General features: G+C 52.4%; 1 protein-coding gene across 2 annotated transcripts in view; it reads right to left on the bottom strand.

Moving 5' to 3' along the window:
• Window positions 1-2,480: 2,480 nt before the first annotated feature.
• VSTM2B (V-set and transmembrane domain containing 2B) overlaps window positions 2,481-16,582 on the bottom strand; it is a 29,430-nt gene continuing 15,328 nt past the window's right edge. For both annotated transcript variants that reach the window (XM_069549542.1, XM_069549543.1), the window contains one exon: window positions 2,481-3,177. In XM_069549542.1, the coding sequence (XP_069405643.1) occupies window positions 3,089-3,177 (89 nt within the window). In that variant the 3' untranslated portion in view covers window positions 2,481-3,088. The remainder of the gene's footprint in view (window positions 3,178-16,582) is intronic.

Genomic DNA, 16,582 nt, shown 5'->3' with positions numbered 1-16,582 from the left:
CCCTTCTCGCTCCACCTCTGGCTGGGGTGCAGGCTGCCCGCCATCATCTCCCTCCTCTGCCCTCCTGCCTCCGTGCCCTCATTTTGGTGTTGGTCGCCATGCTGACTGTCCCTTCTTCCCCAGTCCCTCCAAGCAGAGCGGGTAGTTGTCACAGGCTGGGGCCAGAGTTCCTGAATCACCCGCAGTGTGTTCTTCCCAAATTGAAATGAGTTGTCTTGTCCTTGGACCCCTGTCTGCCCGGGGCTGGGACCAAAATCCAAAGGAAAAGGTGGTTTGGGTTGAGTCCAGTCCCACGTTTTCTCTTTTTGGTGAGTGCTTAGCCCTCCCGATTTGTATACATCCCATAATATTCAAAGCAAACGACTCATTCTTGGTCCTTGTCTAGGAGGGTGGCATAAAGGACCCCAGAGAGCATGTACCCAGGTCCCATCAGCCTGCTCAGTGGGTCTGCAGGGGCTGACTTCCCTTTCTCCTGTGAGTCCAGAGCACTGACCAGCAGGGAGGCTGGCGCACGGGGGTCCCAAGGTCAGAGGGATTTGCTGCTGCCACCTATGGACCCTGATTCCTCCGTTTCTCATTGTCACCTCTTGGTGGGGAGGCAGTGGAGCTCCCACTCTAGGGAAGTTGCTAAGGTTCATCCGTGACTTCCTTCCCAGGAGACCGTGATCTCCAGGGAGAGACTTAAGGGCTTGTTCCTCTGGCTGCAAGGCGCTGCCTCAGTGCTGAGAAGGGTGGCCCATGGGAGCAGCTCGCCAAACACACCTGCCTCCTCTCCCCACACACACCCCACGCTCAGGGCCAGTCACTTCCGGGCAGGGGCCTGGCTGACTGCACGTGTACAGAGGGGTCTGGTTTTGGCGATGGAAGATGGCTCCCTGGCACCTGGCCCCTGGAGTGATCTGGCACAACCTCATCCCCATCACTGACGCATTGTTTCCATTCAGCCCGGCATCCAGGAAGTCCCTTTTTCTTTTCAAGCACAGACGCCTGTATTTAACATGACAGCCCAGTGCAGTATTGAGTTAACCATAAACAGCGATGATCCTTCTGGACAGAATTACTGTCCACCAGACAAAATGATTAAATTCACAACTTGATTGGTGCTGGTCAACATAAATGAAATGTGAAACAGCTTAATGCAGCCACTAAAAACAGCTGGCTCAAGGTCATCTTCTCACAGGTATCCCAGTCTGTCAGCTCCACACTGGGGCTCTCTGCACACGTGGGACTGTTCAAAAAAACTTACTTTCTCTTTCCTCTCAAATAAATACGGCAGTACCTTGCTGAATTAATAGGGATAGGCTGGATTATGCTGCAATAACTAACAACCCCAAAGCTCAGTGCCCTGAAACGGCAAAGGCCAATCCCTCATCGTGCTGCATTTCCAAAGCTGACCTGCAGAGGGGGCTCTGCCCATAGTAGAAAGTCGGGACCTAGGCTGGCAGAGTGTTTATTATCTTGAAAGTCACCAGTTGTCCTATGGGGGAAAGGAATGCTTCTCGCATTAGTGATCCAGTATCTGGAACTGGAAATCATACATGCCCCTCTGTTCTCAACTCAGTGGCCAGAGCAGGTAACACGGCCCCAGCTGCCGCAGGGTGCCAGCCAGTGAAGAAGTAATAATGTCTGGTGAGCAACATCAGTGACAAGCACATTTGTTTAAAAACTGGCTAGATTTTAAACGAATCCATGGGATCTGGCAATTTAGTGCGATCTTGTCATGGAATCGAAGAATAACACCCCCCAGGGCTTGTCTGTTTCTCTAAGACATGTGTAATCTGCTTCCCTGGTGGCTCAGCTCCCCAGGGCTTGTCTGTTTCTCTAAGACATGTGTAACCTGCTTCCCTTGTGGCTCAGCTGGTAAAGAATCCGCCTGCAACATGGGAGACCTGGGTCTGATCCCTGGGTTGGGAAGATCCCCTGGAGAAGGGAAAGGCTGCCCACTCCAGGATTCTGGCCTGGAGAATCCCACGGGCTGTATGGGGTCACAAAGAGTCGGACACGACTGAGCGACGTTCACGTTCAACCTGCCCTGGACACACACATTTCGGTCTCAACACAATCTCTGGATGCATGAACACAGAGGGTGGAGTGCCCCACTCTCTCCCCAAATTCTCTCCTCAAACTAGCAGTGACTCCAGCCACAGTAATTACACCTGGATGCATAATCTCTACCTGAGCAGATGCACTGACAGGTCGTTAAGCCGGAAGGGAAAGAATGGCTCTTGATTTATATCACACCTCTTTCCAATAATTCCTTTCCTTGAGGACCAGCACTAGGGGGGTGCATTCCACAAGGTTCCCTGTCCCTGGCGGAGGCTGGGCAAGCACTCTGTTCTGCCCAGTGTGGCCTTGGCCGGGAGCCCTGGGCTGCAGCCAGCCACCAGTGCAGCTGGCAGCAGAGACCAGGAGGGCACAGCACTCGGCATTTGGGCTGCTCGGGGCACCACGGCTTAAATTCATACATGTCTGTAGAAAGGTTATTTCAAAGTTGTTTTTTATTCAACTGTTATTCAGCAATATACAGTACAGTTTATAAACGAGTGTCTGACCTTGTTTCCAATCTTTATTTAAAAATAAATATTATTGACAGTGAATTTTAATTATGATAAGATGTATCTTTTTTAATCAAAATGTCTCAAAAGAAATAATTTAATAAAAAAGAAAACCCCCCAAAGAAAAAAGTAAATTAAAAAATTTGCTAAACACAACAATCTACTAAAAATATTTTGCTTTGTCAAAAAGGCTTTGACCTGACGTTTTTACATAGTATCCTAAAGATAACTGCTCAACAGTTCGTGCAAAATGAAGACTTCGAAGAAAAGTTTGAAAAGAAAAATACATTAAAATAGAGAAATCATTGATCCCATGCATATTGCAGGGTCCAAACTCCATCTTATTTGGAAACTAGATGCATTATTTTAGGTGGTCTACATTTGTGTAACTTCCCCCCAAAACACGGTTTATTTGCTTTCCACGTGGATTGGTCATGCGTCTCTGAGTCTGTCTGTGTCCATCTGGCGATGCGGTCCTCACCCAGGGCTGGGCAGCCGTGTGGGCCGCTCAGGAGCACAGGCCGCGGAGTCTGTCAGGGCCCTGCCAGCAGGTGCAGGAACTCATGGAGGGCCAACAGGAACAGGGACAGGAGTGGGTCTGTGGCGTAGTTTGGGCCGGTGCCTGCAGGGGACGAGAGAAGGGGCAGGGTTATCTCCTGGGAGCGGGTGGGGTGGGGGGGTGGGGGTGGGGCGCATGAGACCCCCCGCTGGGCTGTTGCTCTGAGTGCCCTGCTGGTACCCAGCCAGACACGACTGCTCTGCGGCGGCTTCCTCTTTACCAGCTGCGCAGGAGCCCATTCGTGGTCCAGACACGGGGCGCCCCTGCCTGAAGGGCGTGTACTAGACAGCAGATCCCGAGTCCAGGCACTATTTCAGTTGAATAAGAACTCTGTGCCCCCTCTCCACTCCTGCCCCCAGGACTACACTGCGAAGCGCCCTCGGTGCTGAATGCCCAGCTGCCCGCTCCTCCGGAGAGACTCCCTGATCGCACACAACTCCATCCCCTCCAGCTCCCGCCTGAACCGCACAGTCCTGCATTCATAGACACCCTGCCTGAGGCATCCTGAATGTGTGAGTCTTCTTTCCGCAAACCGTCAGTCCAGCCCCAGGGGTCAAAGTGGGGCACTCAGCAATCAATGTTTGGTGGAGGTCAGTGGGCTAGGGCCCCCCTGGAGTGACCCTTGCACTATCCTGATGGGAGGTCACCCCCATCTGTGTCTTCCATGTGAGCTCTAACCCAAGCCTCTGGCCCACTACTGGGACCGTGACATACTGCCTTCACCCTCCTCTCCTGGGCTGCCTGCCCGGCTCCCCATCTGTCAGCCATCAGCTCTTCATCTGTTTGGGAGGCCTCCTGGGCAACTCGGCAAAAGCCCACCCACGAACCCCAGGCTTCTCACTGGGGGGTTGGGAGGCTCCCTTCAGGTTATTAGGAGGAGCCAGTGTAGAGGCACCATGGATGCCCCTGGTCCTGCCCGAACCATGTGGGTGTCACTACCAACCTGCAAAGAATCGCGCTGCGTCCATGGAAGCAGTTTCCAGCCACACCCTGCCTATCTGCACCTTATGGAAACCTCTCCTCCCTTCGCCCCGCCTAGCCAGCTGGGCTGGAGCCCTGTACCCTGAGGGGAGGCGCAGGAGGCCCTCCGGCCTGCAGACATGCACAGAGGCCGCAGCCCCTCCACCCGGCTGCTTGCAGCTGCCACCAGCCCGGCCAGGCTTGTGGCTTCCCTGACAAGCCCGGGCTTCAGCCCCTGACTTCTTCCCCACTCCAGGGGGAAGAGCCGTTTGTCTTTCCTGTCCAAGGTGTTTCCCTCATTCTTGTGACCTGGGCCGCAGTCTCCCCTCTGTACGAGGAGGGGCTTGGAGAAATGATCCAGGCCCATTCTGGCTCAAGATACCAGGATTCCATCTGTTCATTTTAGGAAATGAGGGCTGTGTTGGAAGATCTGAAAGAAAAGAGGGCAGAGGCCATCTGCTGTGCCCGTCCTATCCAAGGTCGGTGTTTCTGAACCCAGCCCTGAGCCCCCACTGCGAAGCACAGGACAGGAGGGCCCTAACGGGCGACCTTCCCTTGCGGTACTGTTTTCACGCCATCACCACGCCCGGCCCTCCTCTGCAGCTTCACCCAAGCTGACAAACCCTCTTGCCCCCTGTCATAGGGAGGACCACGGTGCGGTCACTCCAAAGGCTTGGGTCTTCCTTTGCTGCTCCTCATGGCCATGTGTCTCTGGGAAGGACAAGGGTGGATGTGGTAACAGACCAGCTGATGGAAGCCCACATGCCTGGGTGGACTCACCGAGGCTCGGAGGCGTGGAAACAGGGGTGGCCAGCAGGGCACTGGCTCCTGGGCCCAGTGGGCTCACGTGGCCACCCCAGCCCCACTGGCCTCCCCATCTCCTGGTGCAGATCTTTCTGCTCCCGCAAACCCTGACACTCAGGCCTTGCAGGCAAGACAGAAACAAGCATGCGAGGCACTTAAAAGCAGTGTGTGTGTGCAGTAGGGCACATCCAGGTCCTCAAGGCACGCTGGGCCAGGAGGCACGGCACATGCCAGCCAGGCGGGACGAACGCTGCAGAACTGTGGGCGCGGGAGACTGGAGAAGAGACGGCAACTTGCCTCCAAATACTGGCGACTGTGTCTTTTCCACTATTGCAGTCTCACCTCCTCATGTTTAAAAGTTGTAAAATTGCAGAAGACTTTGAAACAACCTTGAACTGAAACAACCACCCTGCTCCTGTGCTGGGCCAGGCGGCGGGCAACAGGGGCTGCGGAGCGGGACGGGGCCAGGCGGCGGGCAACAGGGGCTGCAGAGAGGGTGCTCCCGGAGGCCAGTGCCTGGGGGGCAGGCACCGGCGTCGTCCATGTCTCTGCTTGAGGATGTCTTTGTCGGGGGAGCCGGGTTTGGCTCCTCCGTGGCACGTCTTCGTCTCCCTGACCCCGCACTGCCACAGACGGGCCCCGAGGAGGTGGGATGGGGTAGTGGGCTGGAACCAGGACAGCTTCCGGCCAGGTTGCTGTGGGACCCGTGCAACACCCTTCACCTCTCTGGGTCCTGGGGCACACTCAGTAAAATGCGGATGGCACATGCATGGTGCCGTGAAATGAGTATGTGCAGGGCATGGCTCCCCAGGCTGGGTCCAGACTAAGTAAGACGACAGTGGTAGGTCGCAGAAACGGCTACATATGCCCCTCCTCCCTCACCTTCCGTGACGGTGCCCTCGCACACTGACGAGGCTGGCCACAGGACTTGCTTTGGCCAATGAACATTATCAAGCATGAAGCAAGCAACAGCTTGAAAAGCGCACTGAGGCTTGCCTTTCTCTGTCGCTCCTGGAACCCACTGCCATGTGAGAAGACCGGGCTGGCCTGCTGCAGGTTAAGAGCCAGGAGATGTCCCAGCTGAGGTCCCTCTAGACCAGCCGGCCCCAAATGGAAGGGCAGATGACCACAGGTGCATGAAGAAGCTGACAGACACCAGCAGGAGAAATACGCACTGACCCACAGAACCATGACCTAAATAGATGGCTGCCCGTCACATCCAAGTCACCATGGTTTAGAGTCAGAAGCTCACTGATACAATCATATATAAAAAAAGTGCCTCAGAGTAAGAGCCATGTGAATAAAATGGTAATGAAAAGGACAACATAATTCCTTTTCTGAAAAGTGTTGGAGAAGAACCAATTTTGAGGGCTGTCCTCCTGAGAGAAATATTTTCCAAGATGGAATAAACAGAATAACTATCTTCCCAAGCATTTGTGTACCAGCCAGCCAGACAGACAGACAGACGCCCCTGGGTCTCTGAGGGGGGGAGGACTCGGGTTTTGGGACCTCTTGCTGCATCCCTCACGAGATACTCAGATGAGCCAGGGTCGACCGGGGAAGACAGCCTTCTTGGCTGCTCCTGGAAGCAGAGGGCCTTCACAGCAGGACGGGTCAGAGTTCAGGGGTCTGGCAGCCCCGTCCCCTCCCCACCGCTGTCCAGTGGAGGGGCGTGGGCAATTGTCTAGCACCTAGCTCCCCTACCCGCCCCTGCTCCCGCATCTGCTGCCCTAGTCCACGTCCTCACTGCTTCCTGGAGCGAGGCAGGACTGTTTGTGCTGTCCAGGGCTCACCTGACCCTCCAGAGCAAGGACCAGGAGAGTGCCTCTGGCTCAGCTGAGGCAGGCCCTCCTATCCTGGTCTCCTGTATCATGCGCCGTGGAGAGGTCAATGTTCCTAAGGACATGCAGGCTGCTGTGATGACTGGTTGCTAACAGTCTATTTCCTCCTTTCCTAAGGAGGGCCAGGAAGAGCTCCGCAGCACACAGAAGTTGCTGTTGTGGTTAAGTGGGAAAATTAGGCTGCTTGAGAGGTGAGGGAAGCATCTGATGGAGTAGTAGCTGATTCACTCTTTATATTAAACAAACAGCACTGTTTTGCTAATCATTCTTACAGAAATCAAAGCTGCTCTGTGAACATTAACTTTTATCATTTGGGTGGCGAGTGGGGTAAGACTCACACCAGAGCCATTTCCCAAAGAACGCTGTGGGTGCACCCAGACCCACAGGCACAGTGAAGGCGCCAGTTCGAGCAGCTTCCACTGGAAAATCCTGCTTCTCTATTTACCCAGCAGTGGCAGAATTCCAAAGTCCTCATCAGAAAACAACAGGGAATCTCTGGGGCCATTTATCACCTCATGGTGGCACTGAAGGAGGCTGGGCTCCAGTCACCCCCTGGGATCCTCACTCTGCCCCGACTGGAGGTTCCTGACAGTCGGTTCCTGGGAGCGGGATGCAGAGGACACCCCTACTCTGGCCTGGACTCCTACAGGCACGGGGCACTGGGGGGACCACCCCCCTCTGCAGGCTTCAGGACTGTGGTAGGCTGCTCCCCAGCTGATCTGTGAGCCCAGGACGACCACGCCCTCCGCCACCTGCCCCGCCCACACGTCTGGGATCGAGGGGCTCTCGGTCCCGTGGTGTCTGCAGCCCCTCCCCTCCCCACCGCAGTCTTCTCCTGGCCTGAGGGCTGCAGCTGAGGGGCTGGCTTGGGTCAGGAGTTTGCAAAGGTACCCTCAGAGGCCAGTGCTGCTCAGAGGCCGTATTTTGTTTTGTTTTGTCCATAGCTTAAAAACTAAAAATTTATTTCACGTTTGAGTCAGTAAAATTCAGATACATTTGCGGTCTGGTTCTACACACAAAAATGGCTAACAGGCTGATTCTGGCTCTTGTGACCTAAGCAAAGCTGGAGGTTCACCCTGTGGGTGACCCCTCAGTGCCTGGCCTTTGCCCCCTCAAGTGCTGCATTAGAATATTCCAATGCTGAGCACAGGCAGAAAAGAACCAGTCCAGCCTCATGGACAAATCCACTCCACCAGTGAGCGTGGGTATCCTAACATCAGGACTATGACGGAGGTCTGGAGGACAGGTCCCTCCTCTGTGTCAAGCAGAGCAAGGCACTTACATCCATTCGGCATTCTGTGCTGTCATGTTTTTTGAATAGGGGCTTTTTGGTTGAAAATGTTAGAAAACCAAGTGGAGCGCCCTGGATGAGTTTCTTTCAGCGTGGCTGTTCGATTCTATTCCTTTTCCCCTTTGCTGCCATGTGAGAATGAGAGAAGGGGCCAGCCCCCACGCAGCAAGAGTCTGGGCTTGGCTGGACTTTGTGGGCTGCTCTTGGACATCACTTACCGTGGAGACTGAGGCCTGTCTGCCTGGGGCAGCCGGGAACAGACTGGCTCTTAGCCCTGTTCCCATCACTGGCCCTGACCGTGAGTGTGGTGGTGGCCGAACCCAGACAAAGAGAAAGGCTTCCTCCAGGAGCTCCCTGGGGGCAGGGTACAAGGAGATTTGCAGGGGCTTGTGGAACAGAACACTCGGTTGTCTAGGCCACGGTCAGGCCCCGGGCGTTATCTGTGGGGGACACACGCACAGAGCCCGGGGCAATGGAGAGGCCCTGAGCTGCCACTTGAGGATTCAGTCTGGAATGCAGAAGGGTCTGGCTTGGTGCATGCTGAGCTCTAAAAATCGAAAGTTATAATCCAACAGGTAAAACGTGGGAGACTTTTACATAAAAGTACAAATCGGGATGTGAACTGGAAAGGCCCACGACCCAGGAGCTCCGGGTCCGCTAGTCACCTAGCTGCGGGGATCTCCGCTTCACCGCTCCGCCTCAGCCCAGGCCGGGCCCGGGCGGCTGCCTGTTTCCTCCCTGATGCCCTGGAGTCAGCCCGCTCCTCAACCTGCTTTGCTCACCTGCACCCCCCATGCTTGGCCCTCTGTAGGGGTCTGAGTTTGCAACCTCTGGGCAAGCTCTGGAACGGGATCCAGGAGGCCTTGCTGTCAGCTCGCCTTCATTCCTACACCCTGGGGTGACCACGCGGGGCTGGCTCCCTTCGCCCGGACATGCCTGGCTTCCTGATGGCCCCCTGCACCCATCCTGCCCTGGCTCTCTGGCCTCCCCTGAACACTGTGCTGGTTAGGCCAGGCAGCCCACCCGCAGCTGTGTGGGAAGATACCACCTTTCAAGAAGCTGCTCCCCTTGTTGAAGTTTTAATTAAACCCTCTTCACAGATATTTATTCAAAGGGAATCAGCAAGGAATAATCGAGCACTAACAGGACTGGACAGAATTTAATTTCTGCCATAAAATTAATGTGTGCCGGTAACTAGGGCAAAAGCTAGGAGCAACCAACGGCCTTGGTCTTTAAAGGAAACTGAAAGTGTGGGCTGAGGAGGTGCAAGAGGAGGGGCGAGCTGTGGGTGCCTTGGTCCTGTGCTGGTCCTGCCCCAGCCTCAGGCAGCTGGCTCCTGGGCTCAAGCACAAGCTGTCCTCCTGCTGGGGGTCCATGTCCACGGGAGGTGACGTCTGCAGGGCAGCCTCCGTGTCTGGACTGGGAGGACTGGGAGTGCTCTGGGCTCAATGGGGTACTGAAGTGAAAGGCGCTCTATCGTGTCCGACTCTTTGTGACCCCATGGACCGTACAGTCCATGGAGTTCTCCAGGCCAGAATACTGGAGTGGGTAGCCGTTCCCTCCTCCAGGGGATCTTCCCAACCCAGGGGTTGAACCCGGGTCTCCTGCACTGCAGGCGGGTTCTTCACCAGCTGCGTCCCCAGGGAAGGCCACGGGGTGGGGGCAGACACGAGCGTCCCTGCCTGTTTTGGCCACGCCTCTCGGCGCCCTGTTCCTTGCCTGGGTCCCAGTGCGGCGGTGGCCTCTTAAAGTGTCTTCCTGCCTCCACTGACACCCTGTGCCTGCCTCCCTCCTTCTAGCGCATCTGGTTCACTCTCCTTGAGGGGCAAAAACCTTGATGGGTTCCCTCTGCCTTCAGGAGAGAGCGCCACCACGTCAGTGCCACAGCCGGGGTGCTCCGGAATCTCCCCCGGCAACCTCACCCCCACTGCTCTTTCGCTCTCAGCCCTGTACTCCAGTCCACCGTTCTCTGCCAGCACCCTGAGTGGACTCCAGGCTCACCCTGCAGAACCACTGACTTCTATTCCTTTGTCTAGGTCTGGCCTGAACCTCAAGCCTGGAACAAGTGCTGCCTCCTCCAGGAAGCCCTCTCTGAGCACCCAGGCACAGAGGGCTTTGCACAAATGAATGTCTGTTCTTGTGGCCCTTGCCTGTGTCCCCTTCTCCCCCAGCCCCATAAACAGCTTCCTCATGAATCCTGCCTCTCCAGTCACGGTGGGAGCCGTGTGCCAGAAGGCTGGGCCCGGCCTCCTCCCCTCTTCCCCCAGCAAGTGGCCCCATCCACATCCAGGGCCCAGGAAGGCAGAGCCCAGCTGGGACCAGGCGCCACAGTAAGTGCGTCATTTTAAGCCCCGTCCTCTTAACTGTAGGAGTTACTATTTTATCCCTATTTTACAGATGGAGAAACTGAGATCCAGAGAGGTAAAGGAACTTGCCCAAAGCCTGGAGCTGCCAGATAAAATACAGGATGCCCAGTTAAATCTGAATTTCAGATAAATAACAGATAATGTAAAGTATAATATATGTTAATCTCTAATACTGCATGGGACATACTTACACAAAATGCTATTGATTGTTTATCTGAAATTCAAATTTAAACGGGTGTCCTATATTTTAAGTTGCTAAAACCTAGCAGCCCTACCAAGACCCCTCTAAAATAATTGGCAACTCTGGGCCATGAACCCAGACCATCTGGCTTCTGTCCACACACCTAACCACCACACACACCAACTCTCAGGGTCGAAGGTCAGGCGCTCCCCTGCCCTGGCACCTCAGCTTGATCCTAGCCCCAGGCTGCTTCCAAAGGAGAGCATGTGGGAATGAGGTTTTTTTGTGTGTGTATTTTAACATTTATAATGGGTTTTTAATGTGGCCAACTTTGCTGCTAGCTCCTTTCCAGCTCCTTAATTCTTTTGAAATGAAATCTTGCCCCAAAGGACCCTTTAATGGTGCCACTTAATGAAAACAGTAAATGGGCCTTTCCCTCTGGTTGGGCGGCTGCTGTCTGCAGGGCCAAGGGCAGCCCTGACCACAGGATCAGGGTGCTTCCCAGGCCGGATGGAGCTTCCCAGCTCCTCAGTACTGGGCCTAGTCTTCAGGGGAGGATTTCCTACCCGCTCATTCAAGTTCTTTAAACTTTGAGGCTGCGGGGTGCTAACAGGCCTGTGGTTCTTGGTTCATGGTGCCAAGAGAATTCGCTCCTTTAATCCTCTCGGGAGACTCTGGGAGGCGGAACGGCAGCGCTCTTACACAGGTGGGCCACGGAGAGGTGAAGTATGGACAGCTGCGAGGCGGTAGAGGCGGTATCTCCAGTTCACTCCCCAGTACTTTTGAATTCAGTCCAGGACGCCTTCCTGACCCCACCCTGGGGGAAAGTTCTGTCTCACCTGCGTCCACACTGCCTCTGGTGCCCCAAGCTCCAGGCAGACCGGCTGCACAGCAGCCTCAGGGCCCTCCCTCTCCTGCTATTAGACAGCCCTTCCTGTTCCCTGCTGCCAGAGCCCACCCACCCTCCATGGATCAGCCCAGAGACGCCCACAGCATGACCTCCAAGACAACTGTCCATCCGCCTGCTTCTTGTCCTGGACCCCCTGCCCCAGGCCCAGCCCTGCCCTGGTCCTTGAACCCTGCCTCTCGCCACACCAGCACCCACGTGGGCAGCGCAGTGTTCCTGATGGGCCTGTCCACGTCCGCTAACCCACCAGCCAGGCACCACCTAGCAGAGGCCAGAGAGCTCTGTGCACATGCGAAGTACTCATCGTCCCCCAGCCCAGCCCCAGCCCCCAGCGGCTTCATGCAGGCTGGCCGATTCCTCCCTGGGCCCCTCCCCAACACCCCTCCACACCTCCCTTCTGGGTCCAGCATCCGTCCACACGGCTCACCCCATGTCCTCTCACCCACCACCGGCCCCTCCCTCCACGGGGGTCTCTCAGATACCACATCCTCCTTGGCCTGGCTGGAGGTGCCCGTTTTCCCATGGGCTCCAGAGCAAGTCATGTTTATGCTGCGCTGTGTTTGAGTGGCCACGGTGGCTTACGTTTTGACTGCTTACGTTTTGACTCTCCTCTGACAGTGGGTAAACCCACAATCGCTTCACACCCTGCCCACACCTGCATTGCTCACAAAGCGTTTGTTGAATGAATGAGTAGAAGTTGCTCTTAGAGGCCCCAGCGGTCTAAGCAGGCGAGATGCACCAGGCATTGGCCAGCTGCTTCATGTCTGTCAACTGAAACACAGGCTGTGTCTTCACCGACATAGCGCTGACCTTTTCACCTGCCCAGGACTGTGCGCACATCTCTGTGTCTACCTTTTTCCAAACCAACTTCCCCTTCATTTCCCCTTTATTCCACTTTTGTCGTCAAACAATTTTCACTCTGTCATGCCACGCGCAGCTTTGTGAACCACTTGGAATTCCCTCCCCAGGGAGAAGTTATATATGTGTGTGCGCATATGTATAGGAAAGGGTATTTGTGTAGTTTGTATATTTTGGATGAGACAGTTAGATAGCATCACTGACTCAACAGACATGAACTTGAGCAACTCCAGGACAGAGTGGAGGACGGGGAAACCTGGTGTGCTGCAGTCCACAGGGTCACAAAGATTTGGACATGACTTAGTGACTGAACAACAGTATTTTGTATAATTTATACACACACACACACACACACATACGTGTGAGTATATGAGCTTCCCTGGTGGCTCAGTGGTAAAGAATCCACCTGCTTATGCAGGAGATGCAGGAGACGGGTTTCATCACTGGGCCAGGAAGATCCCCCGGAGAAATGGAGAAGGAAATAGCAACCCACTCCAGAATTCTTGCCTGGGAGATCCCATGGACAGAGGAGCCTGGTGGGCCCCAGTCCATGGGGTTGTAAGAGCTGGACACCACTCAGTGACCAAATAACTAGATATAGTTATATATATATACATATATATATAACTATATTGGAGAAGGAAATGGCAACCCACTCCAGTATTCTTGCCTGGAGAATCCCAAGGAGGGAGGAGCCTGGTAGGCTACAGTCCGTGGGGTCGCAAAGAGTCAGACACGACTGAGCGACTTCACTTCACTTCATATATATATATATATATCAGTTCAGTTCAGTTCAGTCTCTCAGTCGTGTCCAACTCTTTGTACCCCATGAATTTCAGCACGCCAGGCCTCCCTGTCCATCACCAACTCCCAGAGTTCACTCAAACTCACGTCTATCGAGTCAGTGATGCCATCCAGCCATCTCATCCTCTGTCATCCCCTTCTCCTCCTGCCCCTGATCCCTCCCAGCATCAGAGTCATTTCCAATGAGTCAACTCTTCACATGAGGTGACCAAAGTACTGGAGTTTCAGCTTTAGCATCATTCCTCCCAAAGAACACCGAGGGCTGATCTCCTTTAGAATGGACTGGTTGGATCTCCTTGAAGTCCAAGGGACTCTCAAGAGTCTTCTCCAACACCACAATTCAAAAGCATCAATTCTTCGGCACTCAGCTTTCTTCACAGTCCAACTCTCACATCCACACATGACCACAGGAAAAACCATAGGCTTGACTAGAAGGACCTTTGTTGCCAAAGTAATGTCTCTGCTTTTGAATATGCTATCTAGGTTGGTCATAACTTTCCTGCCAAGGAGTAAGCATCTTTTGCATGGCTGCAGTCACCATCTGCAGTGATTTTGGAGCCCCAAAAATAAAGTCTAACACTGTTTCCCCATCTGTTTCCCATGAAGTGATGGGACTAGATGCCATGATCTTAGTTTTCTGAATGTTGAGCTTTAAGCCAACTTTTTCACTCACCTCTTTCACCTTCATCAAGAGGTTTTTTAGCTCCTCTTCACTTTCTGCCATAAGGGTGGTGTCATCTGCATATCTGAGGTTTTTGATATTTCTTCTGGCAATCTTGATTCCAGCTTGTGCTTCTTCCAGCCCAGTGTTTCTCATGATGCACTCTGCATAGAAGTTAAATTAGCAGGGTGACAATATACAGCCTTGACAAACTCCTTTTCCTATTTGGAACCAGTCTATTGTTCCATGTCCAGTTCTAACTAACTGTTGCTTCATGACCTGCATATAGGTTTCTCAAGAGGCAGGTCAGGTGGTCTGGTATTCCCATCTCTTTCAGAATTTTCCACAGTTTATTGTGATCCATACAGTCAAAAGCTTTGGCATAGTCAATAAAGCAGAAATAGATGTTTTTCTGGAACTCTCTTTCTTTCTTGATGATCCAGCGGATGTTGGCAATTTTATCTCTGGTTCCTCTGCCTTTTCTAAAACCAGCTTGAACATCTGGAAGTTCATAGTTCATGTACTGCTAAAGCCTGGCTTGGAGAATTTTGAGCATTACTTTACTAGTGTGTGAGATGAGTGCAATTGTGTGGTAGTTTGAGCATTCTTTGGCATTGCCTTTCTTTGGGATTGGAAGGAAAACTGACCGTTTCCAGTCCTGTGGCCACTGCTGAGTTTTCCAAATTTGCTGGCATATTGAGTGCAGCACTTTCACAGCATCATCTTCCAGGATTTGAAACAGCTCAACTGGAATTCCATCACCTCCACTAGCTTTGTTCATAGTGATGCTTCCTAAGGCCCACTTGACTTCACATTCCAGGATGTCTGGCTCTAGGTGAGTGATCACACCATCGTGATTATTTTCACTGTGAAGATCTTTTTTGTACAGTTCTTCTGTGTATTCTTGCCACCTCTTCTTAATATCTTCTGCTTCTGTTACGTCCATACAATTTCTGTCCTTTATCGAGCCCATCTTTGCATGAAATGTTCCCTTGGTATCTCTAATTTTCTTGAAGAGATCTCTAGTCTTTCCCATTCTGTTGTTTTCCTCTATTTCTTTGCATTGATTGCTGAGGAAGGCTTTCTTATCTCTTCTTGCTATTCTTTGGAACTCTGTGTTCAGATGGGTATATCATTCCTTTTCTCCTTTGCCTTTCACTTCTTTTCTTTTCTCAGCTATTTGTAAGGCCTCCTCAGACAGCCATTTTGCCTTTTTGCATTTGTTTTTCTTGGGATGTTCTTGATCACTGCCTCCTGTATAATGTCACAGACGTCTGTCCATAGTTCTTCAGGCACTCTGTCTACCAAATCTAATCCCTTGAATCTATTTCTCACTTCTGCTGTATAATCATAAGGAATTTCATTTAGGTGATACCTGGATGGTCTAGTGGTTTTCCCTACTTTCTTCAATTTAAGTCTGAATTTGGCAATAAGGAGTTCATGATCTGAGCCACAGTCAGCTCCCAGTTTTGTTTTTGCTGACTGTATAGAGCTTCTCCATCTTTGGCTGCAAAGAATATAATCAATCTGATTTCGGTGTTGACCATCTGGTGATGTCCATGTGTAGAGTCTTCTCTTGTGTTGTTGGAAGAGGGTGTTTGCTATGACCAGTGCATTCTCTTGGCAAAAGTCTATTAGCCTTTGCCCTGCTTCATTCCGAATTCCAAGGCCAAATTTGCCTGTTACTCCAGGTGTTTCTTGACTTCCTACTTTTGCATTACAGTGCCCTATAATGAAAAGGACATCTTTTTTGGGTGTTAGTTCTAAAAGGTCTTGTTGGTCTTCATAGAACCGCTCAACTTCAGCTTCTTCAGCGTTACTGGTTGGGGCATAGACTTGGATAACTGTGATATTGAATGGTTTGCCTTGGAAATAAACAGAGATCATTCTGTCATTTTTGAGATTGCATCCAAGTACTGCATTCTGGACTCTTTTGTTGACTATGATGGCTACTCCATTTCTTCTAAGGGATTCCTGCCCGCAGTAGGAAGATACTGCAGTCATCTGAGTTAAATTTACCCATTCCAGTCCATTTTAGTTCGCCTCTTCCTAGAATGTCGATGTTCACTCTTGCCATCTCCTGTTTGACCACTTCCAATTTGCCTTGATTCATGGACCTGACATTCCAGGTTCCTATGCAATATTGCTCTTTACAGCATGGGACCTTGCTTCTATCACCAGTCACATCTACAAACTGGGTATCGTTTTTGCTTTGGCTCCATCCCTTCATTCTTTCTGGAGTTATTTCTCCACTGATCTCCAGTAGCATGTTGGGCACCTACTGACCTGGGGACTTCATCTTTCAGTGTCGTATCATTTTGCCTTTTCATACTGTTCATGGGGTTCTCAAGGCAAGAATACTGAAGTGGTTTGCCATTCCCTTCTCCAGTGGACCACATTCTGTCAGACAGACCATATATGGACTAAATCAGTTTTAAAATCTTTTCAAGCAGCAGACCTCCTTTTTCAAGCTAATTGCTGCGGAACCTCAATATTTAAAACCATGTGAGGGAGAATTTCCCTGGTGGTCCAGTGGTTAAGACACTGTGCTTCTAATGCAGAGCACATGGTTTTGATCGCTGGCTGGGGAACTAAGATTCCACATGCCCAGCAGTGTGGCCAAAAAAAAAAAAAGTCACTCATCTCCTCACACCCCAACAACCCCCACCTCCCAAAAAAGAAAACAAGATTAGAAGCAGCACTGCTTTGTTTGTGGCGGGAGGCAGGGCTGGGAAGCCCGAGGCTCCAAGGACCAAAGTTTGGGAGCTACTCATTGGAGACTGTTTGTGGCCCCT

This window comes from Ovis canadensis, chromosome 14 (assembly GCF_042477335.2).
Source record: "Ovis canadensis isolate MfBH-ARS-UI-01 breed Bighorn chromosome 14, ARS-UI_OviCan_v2, whole genome shotgun sequence".
NCBI lineage: Eukaryota > Metazoa > Chordata > Mammalia > Artiodactyla > Bovidae > Ovis > Ovis canadensis.
Note: the sequence above shows the minus strand (reverse complement) of the source record. Positions and strands in the feature narration are given on the sequence as shown.